General features: G+C 46.0%; 1 protein-coding gene across 6 annotated transcripts in view; it reads right to left on the bottom strand.

The window, feature by feature from the left end:
* Nucleotides 1–20115, bottom strand: part of hars (histidyl-tRNA synthetase) — an 80899-nt gene extending 60784 nt beyond the window's left edge. For 2 of the 6 annotated variants that reach the window (XM_072264165.1, XM_072264169.1), the window contains exon 1: nt 19973–20104. Coding sequence is in view for 2 of the 6 variants with exons in the window: in XM_072264167.1 (XP_072120268.1) it covers nt 5435–5530 (96 nt within the window). In the remaining 4 variants the exon portion in view is untranslated. Of the gene's footprint in view, nt 1–5434; nt 6115–19972 lie in introns of those variants that run through there. The other 4 variants (XM_072264170.1, XM_072264168.1, XM_072264167.1 and 1 more) reach the window with 4 other exon arrangements.
* Nucleotides 20116–20541: the final 426 nt, after the last annotated feature.

Raw genomic sequence — 20541 nt, 5'->3', positions numbered from 1 at the left:
GTCCTCTGTAAGAAGTTTGTATGTCCTTCACATGAGCGCGTTGGTTTCCTACCACAGTCCAAAGTAGCACTGGTCAGTAGGTTAGTACCATTTGTTGATCATTGTAAATTGTCCTGTGGTTAGGCTAGGGTTATAAAGGTAAGTTGCTGAAAGTTCCAGCTCATTGGGACGAAAGGGTCTGTTCCATGTTGTTTCACTAATTAAATAAAAATAATGCATGCAATCAACCACAAGAATACCCAAGCTGGGGCTAAAATTACCCCGATTAGTATTAACCCAGGCCAGGCCCAGGTGGGAGGGGGAATAGAGGTATGAACACTGGCTCAGAGACTGGGGAGGGGTTGTAGGGCTGAGAGGGAAAAATAAATCAGCTATGATCAAATGGTGGAGCAGACTTGACGGGATTATGGTATTACTGAAAATTAGGCTACATGCAAGCCTTCGAAATATTGAAAGAACAGCTTTAGAAGAATGACTGAAAAAATGGAATTTCCCCTGCAGTTCAATGAGGCAATTTCACTTGACATTGCATCAGCCACATACAATTCCCACTGAGCTAGAGTACTTCAGATTTGATGGTGGAATTTTCTGTTTCTAAAGTTGAGAAGGCAGATATATAATCTGACTGAAATATACAAAATACGGACGGAAGTAGCAGGAAACTTATCCCTAAACAGAGGTTTCCTTAAGCACACTAACAATTTCAATAAGTCTGGATGTGTGTTTAGTTTGCGAATATGGTCCAACATACACAAAGGCTCGCAGGGCCAAAGTGCCTGTTCTGTGCTTTATCACTAAGTAAATAAGACAGCATTCTGATAGGGCGATTCTGCAAGAAACAAGTCCTTCCAAGCACAGCATTAGGACCAATCTCAATTATCCATCCATAACACCAAAAGACAAAGAAGCAGCAGTAGGCCATTCAACCCATCGAGTCTGCTAACCATTCCATCATGGCTGATTTATTATCCCTCTCAACCCAATTCTTCTGCCTTCACCCTAACTAATCAAGAACTTATCAACCTCTGCTTTAAATACACCAAATGACTTAGCCTCCACAGCGTTCTGTGGCAATGAATTCCACAGATTCACTACTCTATGATTAAAGAAATTCCTCATTTCTATTCTAAATGAACATCCCTTTATTCCGAGGCTGTGTCCTCTGGTTCTACACTCTCTCACTATAGGAAACATCCTCTCAACATTCACTTTATCGAGGCCATTCAATATTCCATTGGTTTCAATAAGACTCCTCCTCATTCTTCTGAACTCCAGTGAGTACAGGCCCAGGGCCATCAAAAAGGTTGGCACACTATTGGGGATCAAATGGAATGGAACAGACTAGAATATCTGAGAGTCTGATTCACCGGATCATTGGTGAGGCCAACAGTGGGAGGGTTACGTGGCCTTGGTAGTGGCGCTGACCAGGCCTCATTCATGCCCCGGGGTTGCCTGTTGCAGCCGTTGAAGTAGGAGACACCGGCGCTGGGCGAGTGCTGCTGGGTTGTGTACTGGCCCCTCTTGTCATTGATGCCCTCTAGTGTTCAACTGCAGCTGCACTGCGCGAGATGAGGAACTGTTGTGGGCTGTTCTCGCAGAAACGTGGCTCCAGAACAACATCCATGTGCCATCAATCAACAGGACATGACACTCAGGGACTTGGGATATATTTTTATCTTTCTAATTATTATTTTATTCATTACTGTACATTTGTCTATTGCAAAAATACATGCGCTATGTGCACTGTGTGTGACTGTTGGTATGGTGTGCTTTGCACCTTGGAGACAGAGGAACACTGTTTCGTTGAGCTGTATTCATGTGTATGGTTGAATGACATTTCACAAACTGTACTGCTCTATGTTCTATTAATATAATAATTGGAGATGATGGACTTGCCATGGTGCCATCAACCATGGCAACCAAAGCCTGACTGGAACAACAGACAACTTCAGGCACAATAATGACAGATTTCAATGAAAAGGAGATGTTCACATGTCAGAGGCAATCAAAGGCTATTGATCATGACCTAGTGATCTTATTGTGGGTTGGTCAAGAGGTGATAACATAATATCAGAATATTGATGAAGATACTGTACCTCATCTCTAAACATATGTAGAAAGGACATACAACACACACAAAAAGCTGGAGGAACTCCAGCGGGTCAGGCAGCATATAAGAAAGGAAATGAACTCATTATGTTTTGGGCCAAGACCCTTCAACGGGACAAATTGATCAAAGTATTATAATAACTGAGAACATAGAACAATACAACACAGGAACAGTCCCTGGGGCCCACAATGTTGTGCCGAAACAGCTAAAAAGCAAATCAAAAAACCCTTGGAAAAAAACTAATCCCTCCTACCTACACAATGTCCATATCCCTCCATCACTCTTGTATTCATGTGCCTTAAAAGCCTTGAATGTACTTGCCCCTGCCACTATACCAGGCAGTGCATTCCAGGTATCCACCACTCTAAGTAAAGAAGACTTACCCTCACATCCCTTTGAACCTATCCCCTCTCACCTTCAATGCATGCTCTCTGGTAATTAGACATTTCTACCCTGGGAAAAAGATACTCCCTGTCTACTCTACCTATGCCTCTCAATCTTTTAAACCCCTATCAGATCTCCCCTCAGCACCCACCGCTCCAGCCTGCGTCCTGGTAAACCTCTTCTGCACCCTCTCCACAACCTCAAGCTTGACTGCGAATGAATGTGCAGAGAAAATCCAACCCCAGTAGAGACAAAAGAGCTATGGAGGAGAAATGGAAACAAATGCTCATCTGAATGGGATTGGGGAGGGCGAATAAGATCAGATAAGGGTGAATGGGGTAAATAGAGTGCATACTACAGCTGCTGGAAAAGAGAAACAAAAACAGAAAATGCTGCAAGTATTCAGACAAGTCAGGAGAGGGAAATAAAGTTTTCATGTGCTTTCTTTACTTACCATATTCCAGCTTTCCCAAATTATAACTCTTCACCCCCCCCAACTATTTCTACCTTTACCAACTCAGCTCCATGTCTCACCCCCATTTCCACCCCCTTCCCACATCTATCACCCACTGTTCCCTGTCTCACCCCTTCCTCCACCTGAATCTTCAGCCTATCATCCTACCTATCGGTTACTGTCCTGTTTCAGATATAAAAAAATCCTTTTCCTCCACAGATGCTGTTCCATGCACTGAGTTCCTCCAGCAGCTGCTCTACTGTTTCAGGTTCGAGCATTTCCCAGAACTGGAGCAACAGCCTCTGTTCGTGTGCATGTGTTTCAGTTTCATTTAGTGATCACCAACCCCTCCCTTCTGTTATCGTTTCATTTAGTGATATCCAACCCCTCCCTTCCCTGTTACCGTTTCATTTAATTACCAAAAATCTCCCTTCCCTGTTACTGTTTCATTTAATTACCAAACCTCTCCCTTCCCTGTTACTGTTTCATTTAGTGACCACTATCTCCCACCCACCCCCACCCCTCACATTCTACATCACCATTATTTAATGACCAGCAATCTCTATTCCCCTTCCATAAGACAAGGAGCAGAATTAGGCCATTCAGCCCACAGAGCGTACTCCATCATTCGATCAAGGTTGATTTATCTTCCCTCTCAATCCCATCTTCTGCCTTCTCACTGCAACTTCTGAGGTCCTTACTAATCAAGAATCTATCAGCTTCTGCTTTAAATATACCCAATAACTTAGCTGTCTTCTGGCTAAAGAAATTCCTTATCTCTGTTCTAAATAGACATCCCTCCATTCTGAGACTGTACCTCCTGTCCCACGGTAGAAAACATCCTCTCCACAACCACCCTACGTCTTTCAATATTTGATAGATTTCAATGATATTCCCCCTTCAATCTTCTAAATTCCAGCAAGTACAGACTCAGAGCCATCAAACACCACTCATAGATAACACAAAATGGTCTGCAGATGCTGGGGTCAAAGCAACATGCAAACCACACTGGAGGAACCCAGCAGGTCGGGCAGCATCCGTGGAAATTAACAGTCAACGTTTCGGGCCGGAATCCTTCCTCAGGACTGAAGAGGGAGACGGCAGGGGCCCTAAAAAGAAGGTGGGGGGGCGGGTGGGAAGGAGAAAGCTGGTAGGTGCCAGGAGAAAAACCAGTAAGGGGAAAGATCAAGGGATGGGAGGGGAGAAGAGGAACCAGGGAGGGGATAGGCAGGAAAGGTGAAGAAGGAATACGGTGAAAGCACAATGGGCAGGTAAGGGAGGCGGAACCATAAGGGAAGTGATAAGCAGCTACTCATAGATAAGCCTTTCATTCCCGGAATCATTCATAGACAAGCCTTTCATTCCTGGAATCATTCTTGTGAACCTCCTCTGAAACCTCTCCAACGACAGGACATCCTTTCTTCTTTAAGGAGCTGAAGACTGCTCACAATACTCCAAATGCTGTCAGACTAACTCCTTATCAAGCCTCAGCATTGAATCCTTGCTTTTATTTTCTAGTCCTCTCAAAATGAATGCTAATATTGCATTTACCTTCCTCACCACCGACTCAAGCTGCAAGTTCAGCTATAGGGAATCCTGCATGAGTCCACTCCTTTATTACTTCTACCAAAGCTTCCCTGCCACGTATTTGTCCACTCTCCCAATCTGTCGAAGTCCTTCTGCAGACTCCCTGCTCCAACACTGCCTGCCCTTCCACCTGTCTTCAGGTCATCCGCAAACCTGGCCATAAATTCCATCATCCAAATCATTTACATAGAAACACAGAAAACCTGAAATCTGAATGGAATGTCGAAAGGCATGGACAGAGTGGATGTGGCAAAGTTGTTTCCCATGATGGGGGAGTCTAGTACGAGAGGGCATGACTTAAGGATTGAAGGGCGCCCATTCAGAACAGAGATGCAAAGAAATTTTTTTAATCAGAGGGTGGTGAATCTATGGAATTTGTTGCCACAGGTAGCAGTGGAGGCCAAGTCATTGGGTGTATTTAAGGCAGAGATTGATAGGTATCTGAGTAGCCAGGGCATCAAAGGTTATGGTGAGAAGGCGGGGGGGGGGGGAGTGGAACTAAATGGGAGAATGGACCGAATGGCCGACTCCTGCTCCTTTGTCTTATGGTCTCTTAAAAGACCCTATCGTATCCATATAACGTTAAAAAAATGATCCCAAACCATATCCCTGTGGCACACCACTAGTCACCTGCCAACCAGAAATGGCTCCCTTTATTCCCACTCTCCACCTGCTGACAGCCAGCCAACCTTCTGTTTCATTTCGTGACCACCCTTCCCCATTCATTTGCAGGCGAGCCGCGGGTACGGGATCGACCCAACTGCAGCAGTCCTGCAACACAGCCAGCTCCGACCGGGAGCCGCGTCTCTGCGACAGGCTGACAGCAGCTGCCCGGTACTCGAAGCCCCCGGCACCGGCGCTTTTCCACCCACCCCCCCTGATCCCGCCAGATGACCGACCTGGTCTTTGGGCCTGTTCTCCTCCTCCATTCGCCTCACGAGCTCCTCTTGCCGATTCAACAGCTCCGCTGGATCGCACTCGCCCTGGTTCGCCATCGCTCCGGATCAGAAGTGAAAGAAAACCAGGCGAAAAGCACGGTTTCGATCCCCAGTGCCCCCTACGGGGCGGCTCCAGCGTCTCTCGTCACCTCATTCGCTCCAGTCCATGTCCATCACTGGCAGCCGTGCACCGCCTCCGGCAGAATTTCTCGCCACTTCATTTATTCAAATTCACGTCCATCACCAGAGCCCTGCCCCTATTGGCCCCGGCGCCACCTTCCATATGGAACGCCCTCCGACCGGAAAAATACACGTCTATCACCGAGCTCCTGCTCTCATTGGTTGCAGGGCACCTTGCTCCCACCCAGTTAGGATGGTCAGCGAATCAGTGCCCTGCCCCGGGCAGCTCTCGGATGTCAGATTAGCCACTCTTGTGATTTCTGTCAATCACAGTGACCTGCCCATCGGTGTAGTAAACCCCCCAGTGCAGAATTTCTAAGAGGCGAAACAGTTGAAAACCGCATTTACTCTATCTTAAATGTTGCGCCTCTTTTAAGGAATAAAATTTCCTTTTGTACTTGTGCATAAAACAGCAATAAAACTGTTAAATAAAATCTAGAATAAATAAAATAATTATTCTTCCCCCTCCCTTCCCAGTTCTGATGAAGGGTGTCTCGAAATGTCGACTGTTCATGCATTTCCACAGATGCTGCATGACCTGCTGAGTTTCTCCAGCATTTTGTGTGTGTTGCTCTTGATTTCCAGCATCTGCAGAATCTCAAACACGAGGAAATCTGCAGATGCTGGAAATTCAAGCAACACACACAAAATGCTGGTGAACGCAGCAGGCCAGGTGGCATCTATAGGAAGAGGTACAGGCGACGTTTCCTCAAACTCCTAATGAAATATAACCATAGTCATGCCTTCTTTCCAATTGCATCAATATACTGGGCCCGGGATAGATCTTCAGAGATGTTCACGAACTTGAAGCTGCTCTTCCTTTTCCACTGCTGACCCCTCGATGAAGGACTGGTGTGTTTTCCCTCGACTCACCCTTCCTGAAGTTCACCATCAATTCCTTGGTCTTACTGACATTGAGTGCAAGGTTGTTGTTGCCAGTTGATCGATCTCACTCTCAACGTCTCCTCAACACCATCTGAAATTCTGTTAACAATAGTTGTGTCATCAGCAAATTTATAAAAGATGTTTGAGCTGTGCCTAGTTATGGGTGTAGAGAGAGTCGAGCAGTGGGCTAAGTAATATAGTGACCTGTCTCAGCACCTATCACCTGGTTGTACTCACATCTACTGCGAAGAAGTGCTTTGTGTGGTTGGTCATGAAGACTCAACTCCCACCTAAGCAAGGACCTGGACCTGCTGCAAGTTTCCTATTGCCATCATCGGTCTACGGTGGATGCAATCTCACTGGCTCTCCACCTGGCCTTGGATCACCTGGACAACAGCAATCCCTACATCAGGCTGCTGTTTACTGATTACAGCACAGCGTTCTACAAAATCACACCTTCAGTTTTAATCAACCAGCTCCAAAAGCTGGGCCTCTGTAATTCCCTCTGCAACTGGATCCTTAACCTCATCGGGAGACCACAGACAGTGTGGATCAGAAACAACACCTTGTCACTGACAATCAACACAAACACACCTCATGATGTTTTTAATGTATTTCTATAAGACACACAAATAGAAATAGAAGGACTGCAGGTGCTGGAAATCTCAAAGCTCGATGTAAATTTATTACCGATGTACATTTATGTCACCATATACAACCCTGACTTTTATTGTCTTGCAGGCATACTCCATGAATCCATAATAGGACAATAACATCATGGAATAAATGACAGACCACACCAACTTGTGCAAAAAACAACAAACTGTGCCAATACAGGAAAGTACAGGAGGATTGTCAGAGGTAATTTTTTTTCCACACAGAGAGCATTGGGTGCATGGGACACACTCTCCGGGTGGCGAATAAGGCAGATACATTCAGGAACAAGAGAAAATCTGCAGATACCATAAATCAAAACAACACACACAAAATGCTGGTGGAACGCAGCAGGCCAGGCAGCATCTATAGGAAGAAGTACGGTCGATGTTTCGGGTCGAGACCCTTCGTCAGGACTAATGGAAAAAAGAGATAGTAAGAGATTTGAAAGTGGGAGGGGGAGGGGAATGATCGGCGAAGACAGGAGGGGGAGGGATGGAGCCAAGAGCTGGACAGTTGATTGGCAAAAGGGATACGAGGCTGGGGAAGGGAGAGGATCATGGGATGGGAGGCCGAGGGAGAAAGAAGGGGGGAGGGGAGCACCAAAGGAAGATGGAGAACAGGCAAGGAGTTATTGTGAGAGGCAAAGAGAGAGATAGATAAATAATAAATAATAAGGGATGGGGTAAGAATGGGAGGAGTGGCATTAATGGAAGTTAGAGAAATCAATATTCATGCCATCAGGTTGGAGGCCACCCAGACGGAATATAAGGTGTTGTTCCTCCAACCTGAGTGTGGCTTCATCTCGACACTAGAGGAGACCATGGATTGACGTATCAGAATGGGATTGGTACATGGAATTAAAACATGTGGCCACTGGGAGATCCTGCTTTCTCTGGCGGACAGAGCGTAGGTGTTCAGCGGTCTCCCAATCTGTGTCAGGTCTCATCAATATATAGAAGGCTGCACCGGGAGCACTAGACGCAGTATATCACCCCAGCCGACTCACAGGTGAAATGTCGCCTCACCTGGAGGGGCTGTCTGGGACCCTGAATGGTGGTGAGGGAGGAAGTGTAAGGGCAGGTGTAGCACTTGTTCAGCTTACAAGGATAAGCGCTGGGATGGAGATCGGTGGGGAAGGATGGGGGGGGGGGAATGAATGGACAAGGGAGTCGCGTTGGGAGCAATCCCTGCGGAAAGCAGAAAGTGGGGGGGGAGGGAGGGAAAGACGTGCTTGGTGGTGGGATCCCGTTGGAGGTGGAGGAAGTTACGGAGAATTATATGTTGGACTCGGAGGCTGGTGGGGTGGTAGGTGAGGACAAGAGGAACCCTATCCCTAGTGGGGTGGTGGGAGGATGGGGTGAGAGCAGATGTGCATGAAATGGGAGAGATGCGTCTGAGGGCAGAGTTGATAGTGGAGTAAGGGAAGCCCCTTTCTTTATAAAAGGAAGACATCTCCTTCGTCCTGGAATGAAAAGCCTCATCCTGAGAGCAGATGCGGCAGAGCCGGAGGAATTGGGAGAAGGGGATGGCATTTTTACAAGTAACAGGGTGAGAAGAGGAATAGTCCAGGTAGCTGTGAGAGTCCGTGGGCTTATAGTAGACATCAGTAGATAAGCTGTCTCCAGAGATAGAGACAGAGAGATCAAGGAAGGGAAGGGAGGTGTCGGAAATGGACTAGGTAAATTTGAGGGCAGGATGAAAGTTGGAGGCAAAGTTAATGAAGTCAACGAGCTGAGCATACGTGCAGGAAGCAGTGCCAATGCAGTCGTCGATGTAGCGAAGGAAAAGTGGGGGGCGGATACCAGTATAGGCTTCGAACGTGGACTGTTCCACTAAGCCAACAAAAAGGCAGACATAGCTGGGACCCATACGGGTGCCCATGGCTACACCTTTAGTTTGGAAGAAGTGGGAGGAGCCAAAGGAGAAATTATTAAGAGTAAGGACTAATTCTACTGGACGGGGGAGAGTGGTGGTAGAGGGGAACTGGATGTTTTCTTTTGTTTCTCATACCATTCTCTGTAAACTCAAGTGCATGAAAACCACAGGAAATTAGCAGTTTCTGGGATCCTCAAACCACCCAACCTGGCACCAACAACCATTCCAGTGTCAAAATCATGTAGATCACATTTCTTCCCCATTCTCATGTTTGGAGTGAACAACAACTGAACCTCTTGACCATATCTGCATGCTTTTATGCATTGAACCACGTGATTGGCTGATTAGATATTTGCATTAACGAGCAGGTGTACAGGTGTACCTAATAAAGTGGCTTCTGAGTGTAAATAGAACATAGAAATCTACAGTACATTGCAGGCCATTCAGCCCACAATGTTGTGCCGACCACGTAACCTACTTTAGCAACTGCCTAAGATTTCCCTACCGTATAGCGCTCTATTTTTCTAGCTCCATGTACCTATCTATGAGTTTCTTAAAAGATAAATATAACTGATTCTTGATCCTTGATCTTTGAATAAAATGAAAACTTGCAAAGTGAAACTCTGTTTCCATTGCAAATCTATCATCTTTTGTAAATGTCTCTTGTTAGGGAAAATGGGAGTCCCACAGTGGACCAGGAGAGATGTACAAATGGATGTGACTCACAGGAGAATAAGATACTGCTCAAGCAGAAAGCAAAAGTATAATTGTTCTAGCAACACACACAAAATGCTGGAGGAACTCAGCAGGCCAGGCAGCATGTATGGAACACAATAAACTGATGACATTTCAGACCAAGACCCTTCACAAGGGGGAAAAAAAGATGAGAATTTACAGCAAGAAAGTTGGGGGGGGGGAGGAAGGAGTGCAAGGTGATAGGTGAAAGGGATAAGGAGCTGAGAAGGGGGAATCTGATAGGAGAGGGACGACCATGGAAGAAAGGGAAGGGGGAGGAGCACCAGAGGGAGATGATGAACAGGTAAAGAGAAAAGGCGAGACAGGGAAACAGGAATGGGATTGGAGAAGGTGAGGAGCATCTACCAGATGTTGTTCTACCTGTCTTTGTGTAATGACACTCATGAACTGCGGAATTGAAGTGTTTATATATTGTTTATTTTCCCTTCCAGGACCTGTGCAATAACTTTCTAAAGGTATGAAAAAGGTTTGTAAATTAAAACATCTGTTGAAAGTAATTTGTGTGAAATTATATCAGTTGGAATTGGAGTTGGTCTATAATTGTGACATGTACTGAGATACGGTGGAAAACTTGTCCTGCATACTGTTCATACAGATTAAAGAGGAGCTTTATTTGTCACACGTATGTCGCAACACATAGTGAAATGGATCATTTGTGTCATATCAAATCAGCGAAAATCAGGAGTCCGCCTTACTGATGTAGGGGGCCGTGAATTTTATAACAACAAGGTAGAGGATGTCCTTCAGACTGGTGATACATGCCAGACAGATCTCAAAGTTGTATAATGTACACATTATACTTTGATTATAAGTCTGCCCGATGGGAGAGGGGAGAAGAGAGTCTTGTCATCATCAGAAGTTTTCTGATGACTCTGCCATAGTTGGATGCATCAGCAAGGGAGATGAGTCTGAGTACAGGGCTACGGTAGGAAACTTTGTCACATGGTGTGAGCAGAATTATCTGCAGCTTAATGTGAAAAAGACTAAGGAGCTGGTGGTAGACCTGAGGAGAGCTAAGGTACCGGTGATCCCTGTTTCCATCCAGGGGGTCAGTGTGGACATGGTGGAGGATTACAAATACCTGGGGATACGAATTGACAATAAACTGGACTGGTCAAAGAACACTGAGGCTGTCTACAAGAAGGGTCAGAGCCGTCTCTATTTCCTGAGGAGACTGGGGTCCTTTAACATCTGCCGGACGAAGCTGAGGATGTTCTATGAGTCTGTGGTGGCCAGTGCGATCATGTTTGCTGTTGTATGCTGGGGCAGCAGGCTGAGGGTAGCAGACACCAACAGAATCAACAAACTCATTCGTAAGGCCAGTGATGTTGTGGGGATGGAACTGGACTCTGTCACGGTGGTGTCTGAAAAGAGGATGCTGTCTAAATTACATGCCATCTTGGTCAATGTTTCCCATCCACTACATAATGTACTGGGTGGGCACAGGAGTACATTCAGGCAGAGACTCATTCCACCGAGATGCAGCACAGAGTGTCATAGGAAGTCATTCCTGCCTGTGGCCATCAAACTTTAAACTCCTCCCCTGGAGGGTCAGCCACCCTGAGCCAATAGGCTGGTCCTGGACTTATTTCATAATTTACTGGCATAATTTACATATTACTATTTAACTATTTATGGTAATATTACTATTTATTATTTATGGTGCAACTGTAATGGGATCAATAAAATATGACTATGACTTTGTCTGGGGTGGGTGGGGTCTTTGATTATGCTGGCTGCTGTACTGAGACAGTGAGAAGTGTAGACAGAGTCCATGGAGGGGTGTGGGGTGGGGAATGAAGTAAGAGGCTTGGAGGTGAAAGGCGGGAAAGCTGAAAGGCTGAAGAAGAAGGAATATGATGGGAGAAAAGAGTGGACTTTGGGAGAGACAGATAGAGGAGAGGCACCAGAAGTTTATTAGCTTAGTAAACCTAATTAATATCACTTCATACCCACCCACCTGCCCCTAAACTGGTATCATCTGTAGTGGCAAAATTGAACCAAAATCAAAACAAAAAAGTTGCTGCCAGCTTGCGATCCCAGACGAAGTTGTTATACCTGTATGACATACTTACAGCTTCAATGATTGCTCCAAAGAATAAAATTCCTTATTTCAATCCTTTGCAATGAAGCATTACTGAGCATTATCCCAGAATTCAGCAAAGATAATGACTTACACTGGTCCTAAGCTACAAACTGCCACAAAATAAGCATGAATACGGAACTTATTCCCTTCAATTTTATCAACCCATCCCACGCATGTGACTAGTTACATAATAAACGCAGAATACAAAGCAGATAGAGAACAGATACATGGCTCCTGCACCATCTATCACCTGTAAGCTTCTACTCCTTTCTACTCCCCCCAAACTGTGCCAGGGTCCTGAATTACCCCTATGAACTGTGCTTTTGAAAAGAGAGAGAGAGAGAGAGTTATTTAACACCGACATGTTGTTTTGGAGAGAGAGAGAGAGACAGAGAGACAGAGACACTAACTTTTGGACTGTCACTTTAAGGCACGAGGAACTTTTGGATTTCTGCTGAGTTAGAGAGAGACAGCACCGAGCAGCTCGTAAGTTGCTATGGTGACTGAGGGCGGTGTTAACAATCGATGTTATGATTTTTCGGCAGCGTGTTTATACTTCCCAAGGACATTTGCCTGCCTGTGCATTTCTTACACAGAGAAAGGAAGGAGGAGTTATTTGACTGACAGCTGGTACTCAGTACGGTGAGATAAATAGGAGGTCAGATGATATAGACCTCAGGCACATGTTTTGGACACTGAATGAGCTTTGATGTGCCCACAGGGAAAGTGGGTTTTTAGAGGATCGATCAGTCGCTCTTGCAATGGGAAAAGGGATTGACTGGTGGGGAGTTGTCCATGTATCCACCCTTGCCTGGTTGATAGCCCCACCACAGAAAAACGGTCCCCTTTGTTGAAATCACAGTCAGTGATTTTTAAAGGATTTCGGAGGACAACAAGATTGACGGGGTTTAGCTCATCTCAAGACCCAAATCTCTCCCTCTCTCTCTATCACTACTCAACTTAATACCACAAACTGAACTGAACTTTACTATCATCGTAAGACTGTATCTTTTTACCCTTAGACTTAAAGAAGCTTGGTTTTTCATATACTTCCATACTTACTTATATATAATCATTGCTAACCTGTTTGATTTATCTACATTCATATTACTGTACTGCATAGTTACTAATAAATGTTATTAGTTGATAGCAATACTGCACTCCAAAGTGTTTTCCATCTCTGCTGGTTCTTTAATTCTTCACAGGGTACGTGACAAAATTGGGGCCTGTGTCCGTGTTATGAACAAATTGTGGCAGGCTTGTTTGAATTGATTGGGGAAAATTCCGTTTGATTTGGTTGTGTGCAAAAGCAGCAGAAATGGATGTTAGTGACTTTCTGAAATCACCAGACCCGGTGACTTTGAAAATAACTAAAAAAGATGATGAGGGGGACATTGCTAAAGAATTGAGGTAAAGAAGGGTATGACTAAGGTAGAAATTCAAAGAAAAATAGTTGAATATTATATTTCAACGAAGCAATTTACCGAGGATGTGTTGAAAGTGCTTGCGGAAGGTAAACCTATTGAGGATGAGCTTCATCTTCAGTTGGAAAAGTTAAAGATGGAGCATGAATTGAAATTAAAACAGCTCAAGAGAGAGGCTGGAGAGGCAGAAAGACAGAGACAGTTTGAAAGGGAGATGTGGCAGCTGAGAGGTTTAGTGTCAGATCCTGATGATTTTTACAGCTCGGAAGGGCTTGTTTTGTGTGATGAATTTAAAAGTTGTGCTCTTGATGATGTAAGGGCATATCTGGATACAGAGGATGCCGCCACCCTGCGGGGGTCTGCTAAGAAAGCAGATGGAGAGGTTTTAACCCACGGGTTTGAGTGGCCTAGTTTAGAAAGGATGCTGTGAATTTTTACAGGACTTGCAATACCTGTCAAGTTGAGGGGAAATCTAATCAGGTTATTCAAGTCACACCACTCAAACTGATACCTGCTTTTGGTGAACGTTTTTCTAGGGTCATAGTGGACTGTGTAAGCCCATTTCCAAAGACTGCAGCTGGTTGTCAGTATTTAACAATTATGTGTGCTGTGTCTAGGTCCCCTGAAGCATTGTCTTTTGAAAATATCAAGGCCAAGACAGGTCTGCCCAAAAAAATTCAATCTGACCAGGGCAGTAAATTCACTTCGAGAACATTTCAGGGGACAATTAGAGAATTGGAAGCTAGGCACATGGTGTCATCTGCAAATCACTCAGAGTTCAAGGGAGCCTTGGAACGGTTCAACTCAACTCTTAGGACCATGATTAAAACATATTGTGTGAAAAATGGGGGAAAATTGGGATGGGGGGGGTTCCCCTCCTCTTATTTATTGTTGGAGATTCGATTCAAAAGCCATTGGAGGGTAGTCTGTTGGAACCTGTGTTCAGTTACAGGCCAAAAGGATCTTTGACCTACTCAGAGAACAATGGTCTGATTTGGAAACATGTCAGTGTGCTTAATTGTGTTTTGGAACTCTGGAAAGGATTTAATAAGCTTTGTGACCTTGCAAAAGAAAGTTTACAGAATGGTCGAATTGAAATAAAACATTTGTTCACTAGAATGGCACCTGGGAGAATTGTTATGGAGCAAAATGGAGTCGTGGGATCTGATAATGGGATGAAAAAAACATGTTTACCCACTGAATCTAGTCTCACAAAGATGTCAGAATTCCATTGTTTTGAAAAATATTACTGATAAGGTCCATCAGTTGGACCCTACACCGCAAAAACAAGTGTAAGAACTAATTGGCAAGCGTGGAGATTCATTTTCTGACATTTTGAAATGGAGCACAGCATGACATCATAATAAATTCAGCCCAGCCCATGAAACAGTATCTTTACAGAGTGAACTTTGAGAAAAGTAAAATAGTTGAACAAGAAATTAGAAACAAGAAAGAACAAGGAAAGAGAATGGGTGACTGTATTGATAGAGTGGGGAAAGCTAAATACCTTACAAAGATTGACCTGTTAAAAGGATACTGGGGTGTTCCTTTGACAGAGAGGGCTGAAGAGATATCAGCATTTGTGACACTGTCTAGACTGTATGAGTACAATGTTTTACCCTTCGGGATGAAAAATGCTCCAGGGACATTTCAAAGAATGATCAATTCTGTGATTAGAGGTTTAGAAAGTACAGGGGCTTACATCAATGATTTAGCGGTCTGGAATGACACGTGGGAAGAGCATATTGCAGCTGCAGGAAACCTGTTTGACAGACTTTCCAAGGCCAATCTTACTGTGAACCTCGCTAAAAGTGAGTTTGACCATGCCAAATTTAAATATCTGGGCTATGTGGTAGGCCAGGGCCAACTGGCTCCTGTACAGGCCAAGGTTCACGCTATTGCTGAGCTTCCTGTTTCGACCGGCAAGAAAGCTTTGAGAAGGTTTTTAGGAATGGTTGGGTATTATCGTAAGTTTTGTAAGAACTTTGCTGACATCGCTCTCCCCTAACAAAACTCCTAGGGAAGAGTGAAAGATTTGTATGGAATGACCTTTGCCAGGAGGCATTTGAACGTCTGAAAACCATCCTGTGTTATCATCCTGTGCTCAAAGCACCAGATTTTTCCAGCAACACACATCAAAGTTGCTGGTGAACACAGCAGGCCAGGCAGCATCTCTAGGAAGAGGTACAGTCGACGTTTCAGGCCGAGACCCTTCGTCAGGACTAATTGAAGGAAGAGTGAGTAAGAGATTTGAAAGTTGGAGGGGGAGGGGGAGATCCAAAATGATAGGAGAAGACAGGAGGGGGAGGGATGGAGCCAAGAGCTGGACAGGTGATTGGCAAAAGGGATACGAGAGGATCATGGGACAGGAGCTCCGGGAAGAAAGACAAGCGGGGTGGGGGAACCCAGAGGATGGGCAAGGGGTATATTCAGAGGGACAGAGGGAGAAAAAGGAGAGTGAGAGAAAGAATGTGTGTATAAAAATAAGTAACAGATGGGGTACAAGGGGGAGGTGGGGCATTAGCGGAAGTTAGAGAAGTCGATGTTCATGCCATCAGGTTGGAGGCTACCCAGACGGAATATAAGGTGTTGTTCCTCCAACCTGAGTGTGGCTTCATCTTTACAGTAGAGGAGGCCATGGATAGACATGTCAGAATGGGAATGGGATGTGGAATTAAAATGTGTGGCCACTGGGAGATCCTGCTTTCTCTGACAGACAGAGTGTAGGTGTTCAGCAAAGCGGTCTCCCAGTCTGCGATAGGTCTCGCCAATATATAAAAGGCCACATCGGGAGCACTGGACGCAGTATATCACCCCAGCCGACTCACAGGTGAAGTGTCGCCTCACCTGGAAGGACTGTTTGGGGCCCTGAATGGTGGTAAGGGAGGAAGTGTAAGGGCATGTGTAGCACTTGTTCCGCTTACACAGATAGCCTCCAACCTGATGGCATGAACATCGACTTCTCTAACTTCCGCTAATGCCCCACCTGCCCCTCATACCCCATCTGTTACTTATTTTTATACACACATTCTTTCTCTCACTCTCCTTTTTCTCCCTCTGTCCCTCTGAATATACCCCTTGCCCATCGTCTGGGTTCCCCCCCACCTTGTCTTTCTCCCTGGGCCTCCTGTCCCATGATCCTCTCGTATCCCTTTTGCCAATCACCTGTCCAGCTCTTGGCTCCATCCCTCCCCCTCCTGTCTTCTCCTATCATTTTGGATCTCTGCCTCCCCCTCCAACTTTCAAATCGCTTACTCACTCTTCCTTCAGTTAGTCCTGACGAAGGGTCTCGGCCTGAAACGTCGACTGCACCTCTTCCTAGAGATGCTGCCTGGCCTGCTGCGTTCACCAGCAACTTTGATGTGTGTTGCTTGAATTTCCAGCATCTGCAGAATTCCTGTTGGTTGTGTGTGACCAGATTTTTCCAAGCCATTTTCTATAGCAACAGACGCTAGTGACGAAACTGCTGGGGCAGTACCGTTACAGAAGGGTGTCGATGACATTGAACACCCAGTAGCTTATTTCTCAAAGAAATTTAATGTGCACCAGAAAAATTATTCAACTGTTGAAAAGGAATTGTTAACACTTATTCTAGCTTTACAACATTTTGAGGTCTATATTTGTCCTGCCCAGAGACCACTTGTGGTTTACATGGATCATAATCCGTTGGTATTTCTAACTAAAATGAAGGATAAGAATAGGAGGTTGTTAAATTGGAGTCTGATATTGCAAGAATGTGACTTAAAATTCAAACACGTGAAAGGTACTGACAATATTATAGCTGATTATTTATCCAGATATTAAATTGGAAATTGAACACGTTTTTGCTCTGTCATCTGATGATCATACATGTATTGTTCAAACTCTGTAATTTACATTTAGGCTAAAAAAATTTTCGTCTTTGTCAAAAAGGGGGTGTGACGGGGTCCTGAATTACCCCTATGAACTGTGCTTTTGAAAAGAGAGAGAGACTGTTATTTAATACCGACATATTGTTTTGAAAAGAGAGAGAGAGAGAGTTGAAGACTAACTTTTGGACTGTCACTTTAAGGCACGCGGAACTTTTGGATTTCTGCTGAGTTAGAGAGAGACAGCACCGAGCAGCTCGTAAGTTGCTATGGTGACCGAGGGCAGCGTTATTTGATGGACAATCGATGTTATGATTTTTCGGCAGCGTGTTTATACTTCCCAAGGACATTCGCCTGCCTGTGCATTTCTTACACAGAGAAGGGAAGGAGGAGTTATTTGACTGACAGCTGGTACTCAGTATGGTGAGATAAATAGGAGGTCAGATGATATAGACTTCAGGCATATGTTTTGGACACTGAATGAGCTTTGATGTGCCCACAGGGAAAGTGGGTTTTTGGAGGATCGATCAGACAGATCGATCAGTCGCTCTTGCAGTAAGAAAAGGGATTGACTGGTGGGGAGTTGTCCATGTGTCCACCCTTGCCTGGGTTGATAGCTCCACCACAGAAAACCAGTCCCCTTTGTTGAAATCACAGTCGGTGACTTTTAAAGGATTTCGGAGGACAACAAGAAGATCGACGGTGTTTAGCTCATCTGAAGACTCAAATCTCTCCCTCTCTCTACCTATCACTACTCAACTCAATACCACAAACTGAACTGAACTTTACTCATCATCGTAAGACTGTATCTTTTTACCCCTAGACTTAAAGAAGCTTGGTTTTTCATATATTTCCACACTTACTTATATATAATCATTGCTAACCTGTTTGATTTTTCTACATTTATATTACCGTATTGCGTAGTTACTAATAAATATTATTAGTTAATAGCAATACCGGACTCCAAAGTGTTTTCCATCTCTGCTGGTTCTTTAACCTGTCACAGGGTACATGACTAAACCTTCTTATTCTGCCTTCTGCCCACCTCCAGCATTTTGTGTGTGTGTGCTGCTCAATCTTTTGTGTTTATGGTGCTGCACCCATGCAGCGGCTGCATGTGCCTTTGCCGGTGGCTGCAGGGTTGGGAGAGAGCACTGCAGTAGCTGGGAATGGCTGTAGTGCACGGTGTAGACCAGAGGTGCACTGATTCACTGTGAGGGAAATAACAAACTGAGTCACTTGTGAAGTCAAAGCAACACACACAAAATGCTGGAGGAACTCAGCAGGTCAGGCAGCATCTATGGAATAAATAGCCAATGTTGAGGCCCTTCTTTAGGACACACTTACAATACTCATGGCTTCCTCAACTTCCTGAAATTCTCACCACTTACACTCCGGTGGCACTGAGGATAGGAATTGGGCAATTTAATTTCCCCAACTGAAGCAAAATAGAGAGAGAAGAGGAGTAGAAAGGGGGGGAGTGAGAAGGAAGGGGGAAGAGGGGAAGGAAGGGGGAAGAGGGGAAGGAAGGGGGAAGAGGGGAAGGAAGGGGGAAGAGGGGGAGGGGGGCAGAAAGGTGGTAGTTGGGGAGGGTGAGAGAGGGGAAGGGGAAGGGGGAGGGGGAGGGGGAGAGAGGGGGAGGGGGAGGGTGAGAGGGGGTGATGGGAAAGGGGCAGAAAGCTGGTAGTTGGGGAGGGGGGAAGGGGGGAAGGGGGGAAGGGGGGAAGGGGGGAAGGGGGGAAGGGAGGGGGGAAGGGGATGGAAAAGGGGCAGAAAGGGGGAGTGGGGAGGGTGAGAGGGAGGGGAGAGGGGAGAGGGGAGAGGGGAGAGGGAGGGGAGAGGGAGGGGAGAGGGAGGGGAGAGGGAGGGGAGAGGGAGGGGAGAGGGAGGGGAGAGGGAGGGGAGAGGGGAGAGGGAGGGGAGAGGGAGGGGAGAGGGGAGAGGGGAGAGGGGAGAGGGAGGGGAGAGGGGAGAGGGGAGAGGGAGGGGAGAGGGGAGAGGGGAGAGGGGGAGGGGGGTGATGGGAAAGGGGCAGAAAGGTGGTAGTTGGGGAGGGTGAGAGGGGAGAGAGGGTGAGAGGGAGTGGGAGAGGGAGGGTGAGGGTGAGGGTGAGGGTGAGGGTGAGGGTGAGGGGAGGGTGAGGGGAGGGGAGGGTGAGGGGAGGGGAGGGTGAGGGGAGGGGAGGGTGAGGGGAGGGGAGGGTGAGGGTGAGGGTGAGGGTGAGGGTGAGGGTGAGGGTGAGGGTGAGGGTGAGGGGGAGGGGGAGGGGGAGGGGGAGGGGGAGGGGGAGGGGGAGAGGGTGGGGGAGGGGAGAGGGGGAGAAAGAGCTAGGGGGAGGGAGAAGTGGAGAGGGAAAGAGAGGGAGGGAGAGGCAGGGAGAAAGAGAGGGGGACAGAGACAGAGAGAAAATATCCCAATTCACTGCTCTAGGTTATTCTTCACGTCAGTTGCATAAACGAAGCGCATTACTGAAAAGCGGATGTGGAAATTAACTAGATCTTTGCGCAGAGAGGATTTTTGAAAAGAAAGATGTCGGACAGCTGATGCAGCGCACGTTTAATTAACGTCAAACTTAATCCAATGTGTATCTGCGGCAGAGGGGAAGAAGCTGTTGCTGAATTGTTTAGCGCGAGTCTTTAGATCTCCTAAAAGGCACATGAACATTATTTCGTTATCTATATCTATTAAAACTCTCATGCTCTGTCTATTTATGACCTCCAATTAACGCAAACGGTGCATTACAGCGGCACTTTTTTTGACTAAATCGAATTAAAATGCACTAACTTACGGAATGCTTGCAAAGTTCACGGTTATATATTCGTATGAAATTGCTCACTCGCCAAAATCGACGCGTCCCGTTTCATCCGAGCTCCGAGCCGACCGGACCGGAGACGCTCCCCCGCATGGACACCGCTGACGCATGCGCACGGCCAGCCTCTGCAGCGCAAACCGGCCCCCGGTACGGCCGAGCCCTGCTGTGACTCGACATCCGGCGCAAGGCCAAGCCCTGAGACTGTATTGATTTAACTGCAGAGACCGGCAATCCAGCATGCTCAGCTGTCTGCGGCCTGAAGCCGGGGGGAAAGAAATAAAAATGTTACAGTCTTCCTGAAGGGTGGCCGATCAACCGGAAATGTTCTCATCAAAAGTGTCCTTCGTTAAACGAGGAGGAGCTATATTTGTCTCGCTACGCGTCTTTCTTCTTTACTAAACTAAGTTTTTCTTCTTTAATTTCCAAAGAACATCACATCTACTGCACTACCTTTCTCCCAAAGTGTGCCCCGATGGGTGTGTTTGACCAGTGATTCTACAGTGAACCCTCTCCAGTGTAAATACTCACCATACTGCGTGTTGAAC

This window comes from Mobula birostris, chromosome 7 (genome assembly GCF_030028105.1).
Source record: "Mobula birostris isolate sMobBir1 chromosome 7, sMobBir1.hap1, whole genome shotgun sequence".
NCBI classification, from domain to species: Eukaryota; Metazoa; Chordata; class Chondrichthyes; order Myliobatiformes; family Myliobatidae; genus Mobula; species Mobula birostris.
The sequence above is the reverse complement of the archived record's forward strand: the minus strand, read 5'-3'. Positions and strand labels throughout refer to the sequence as shown.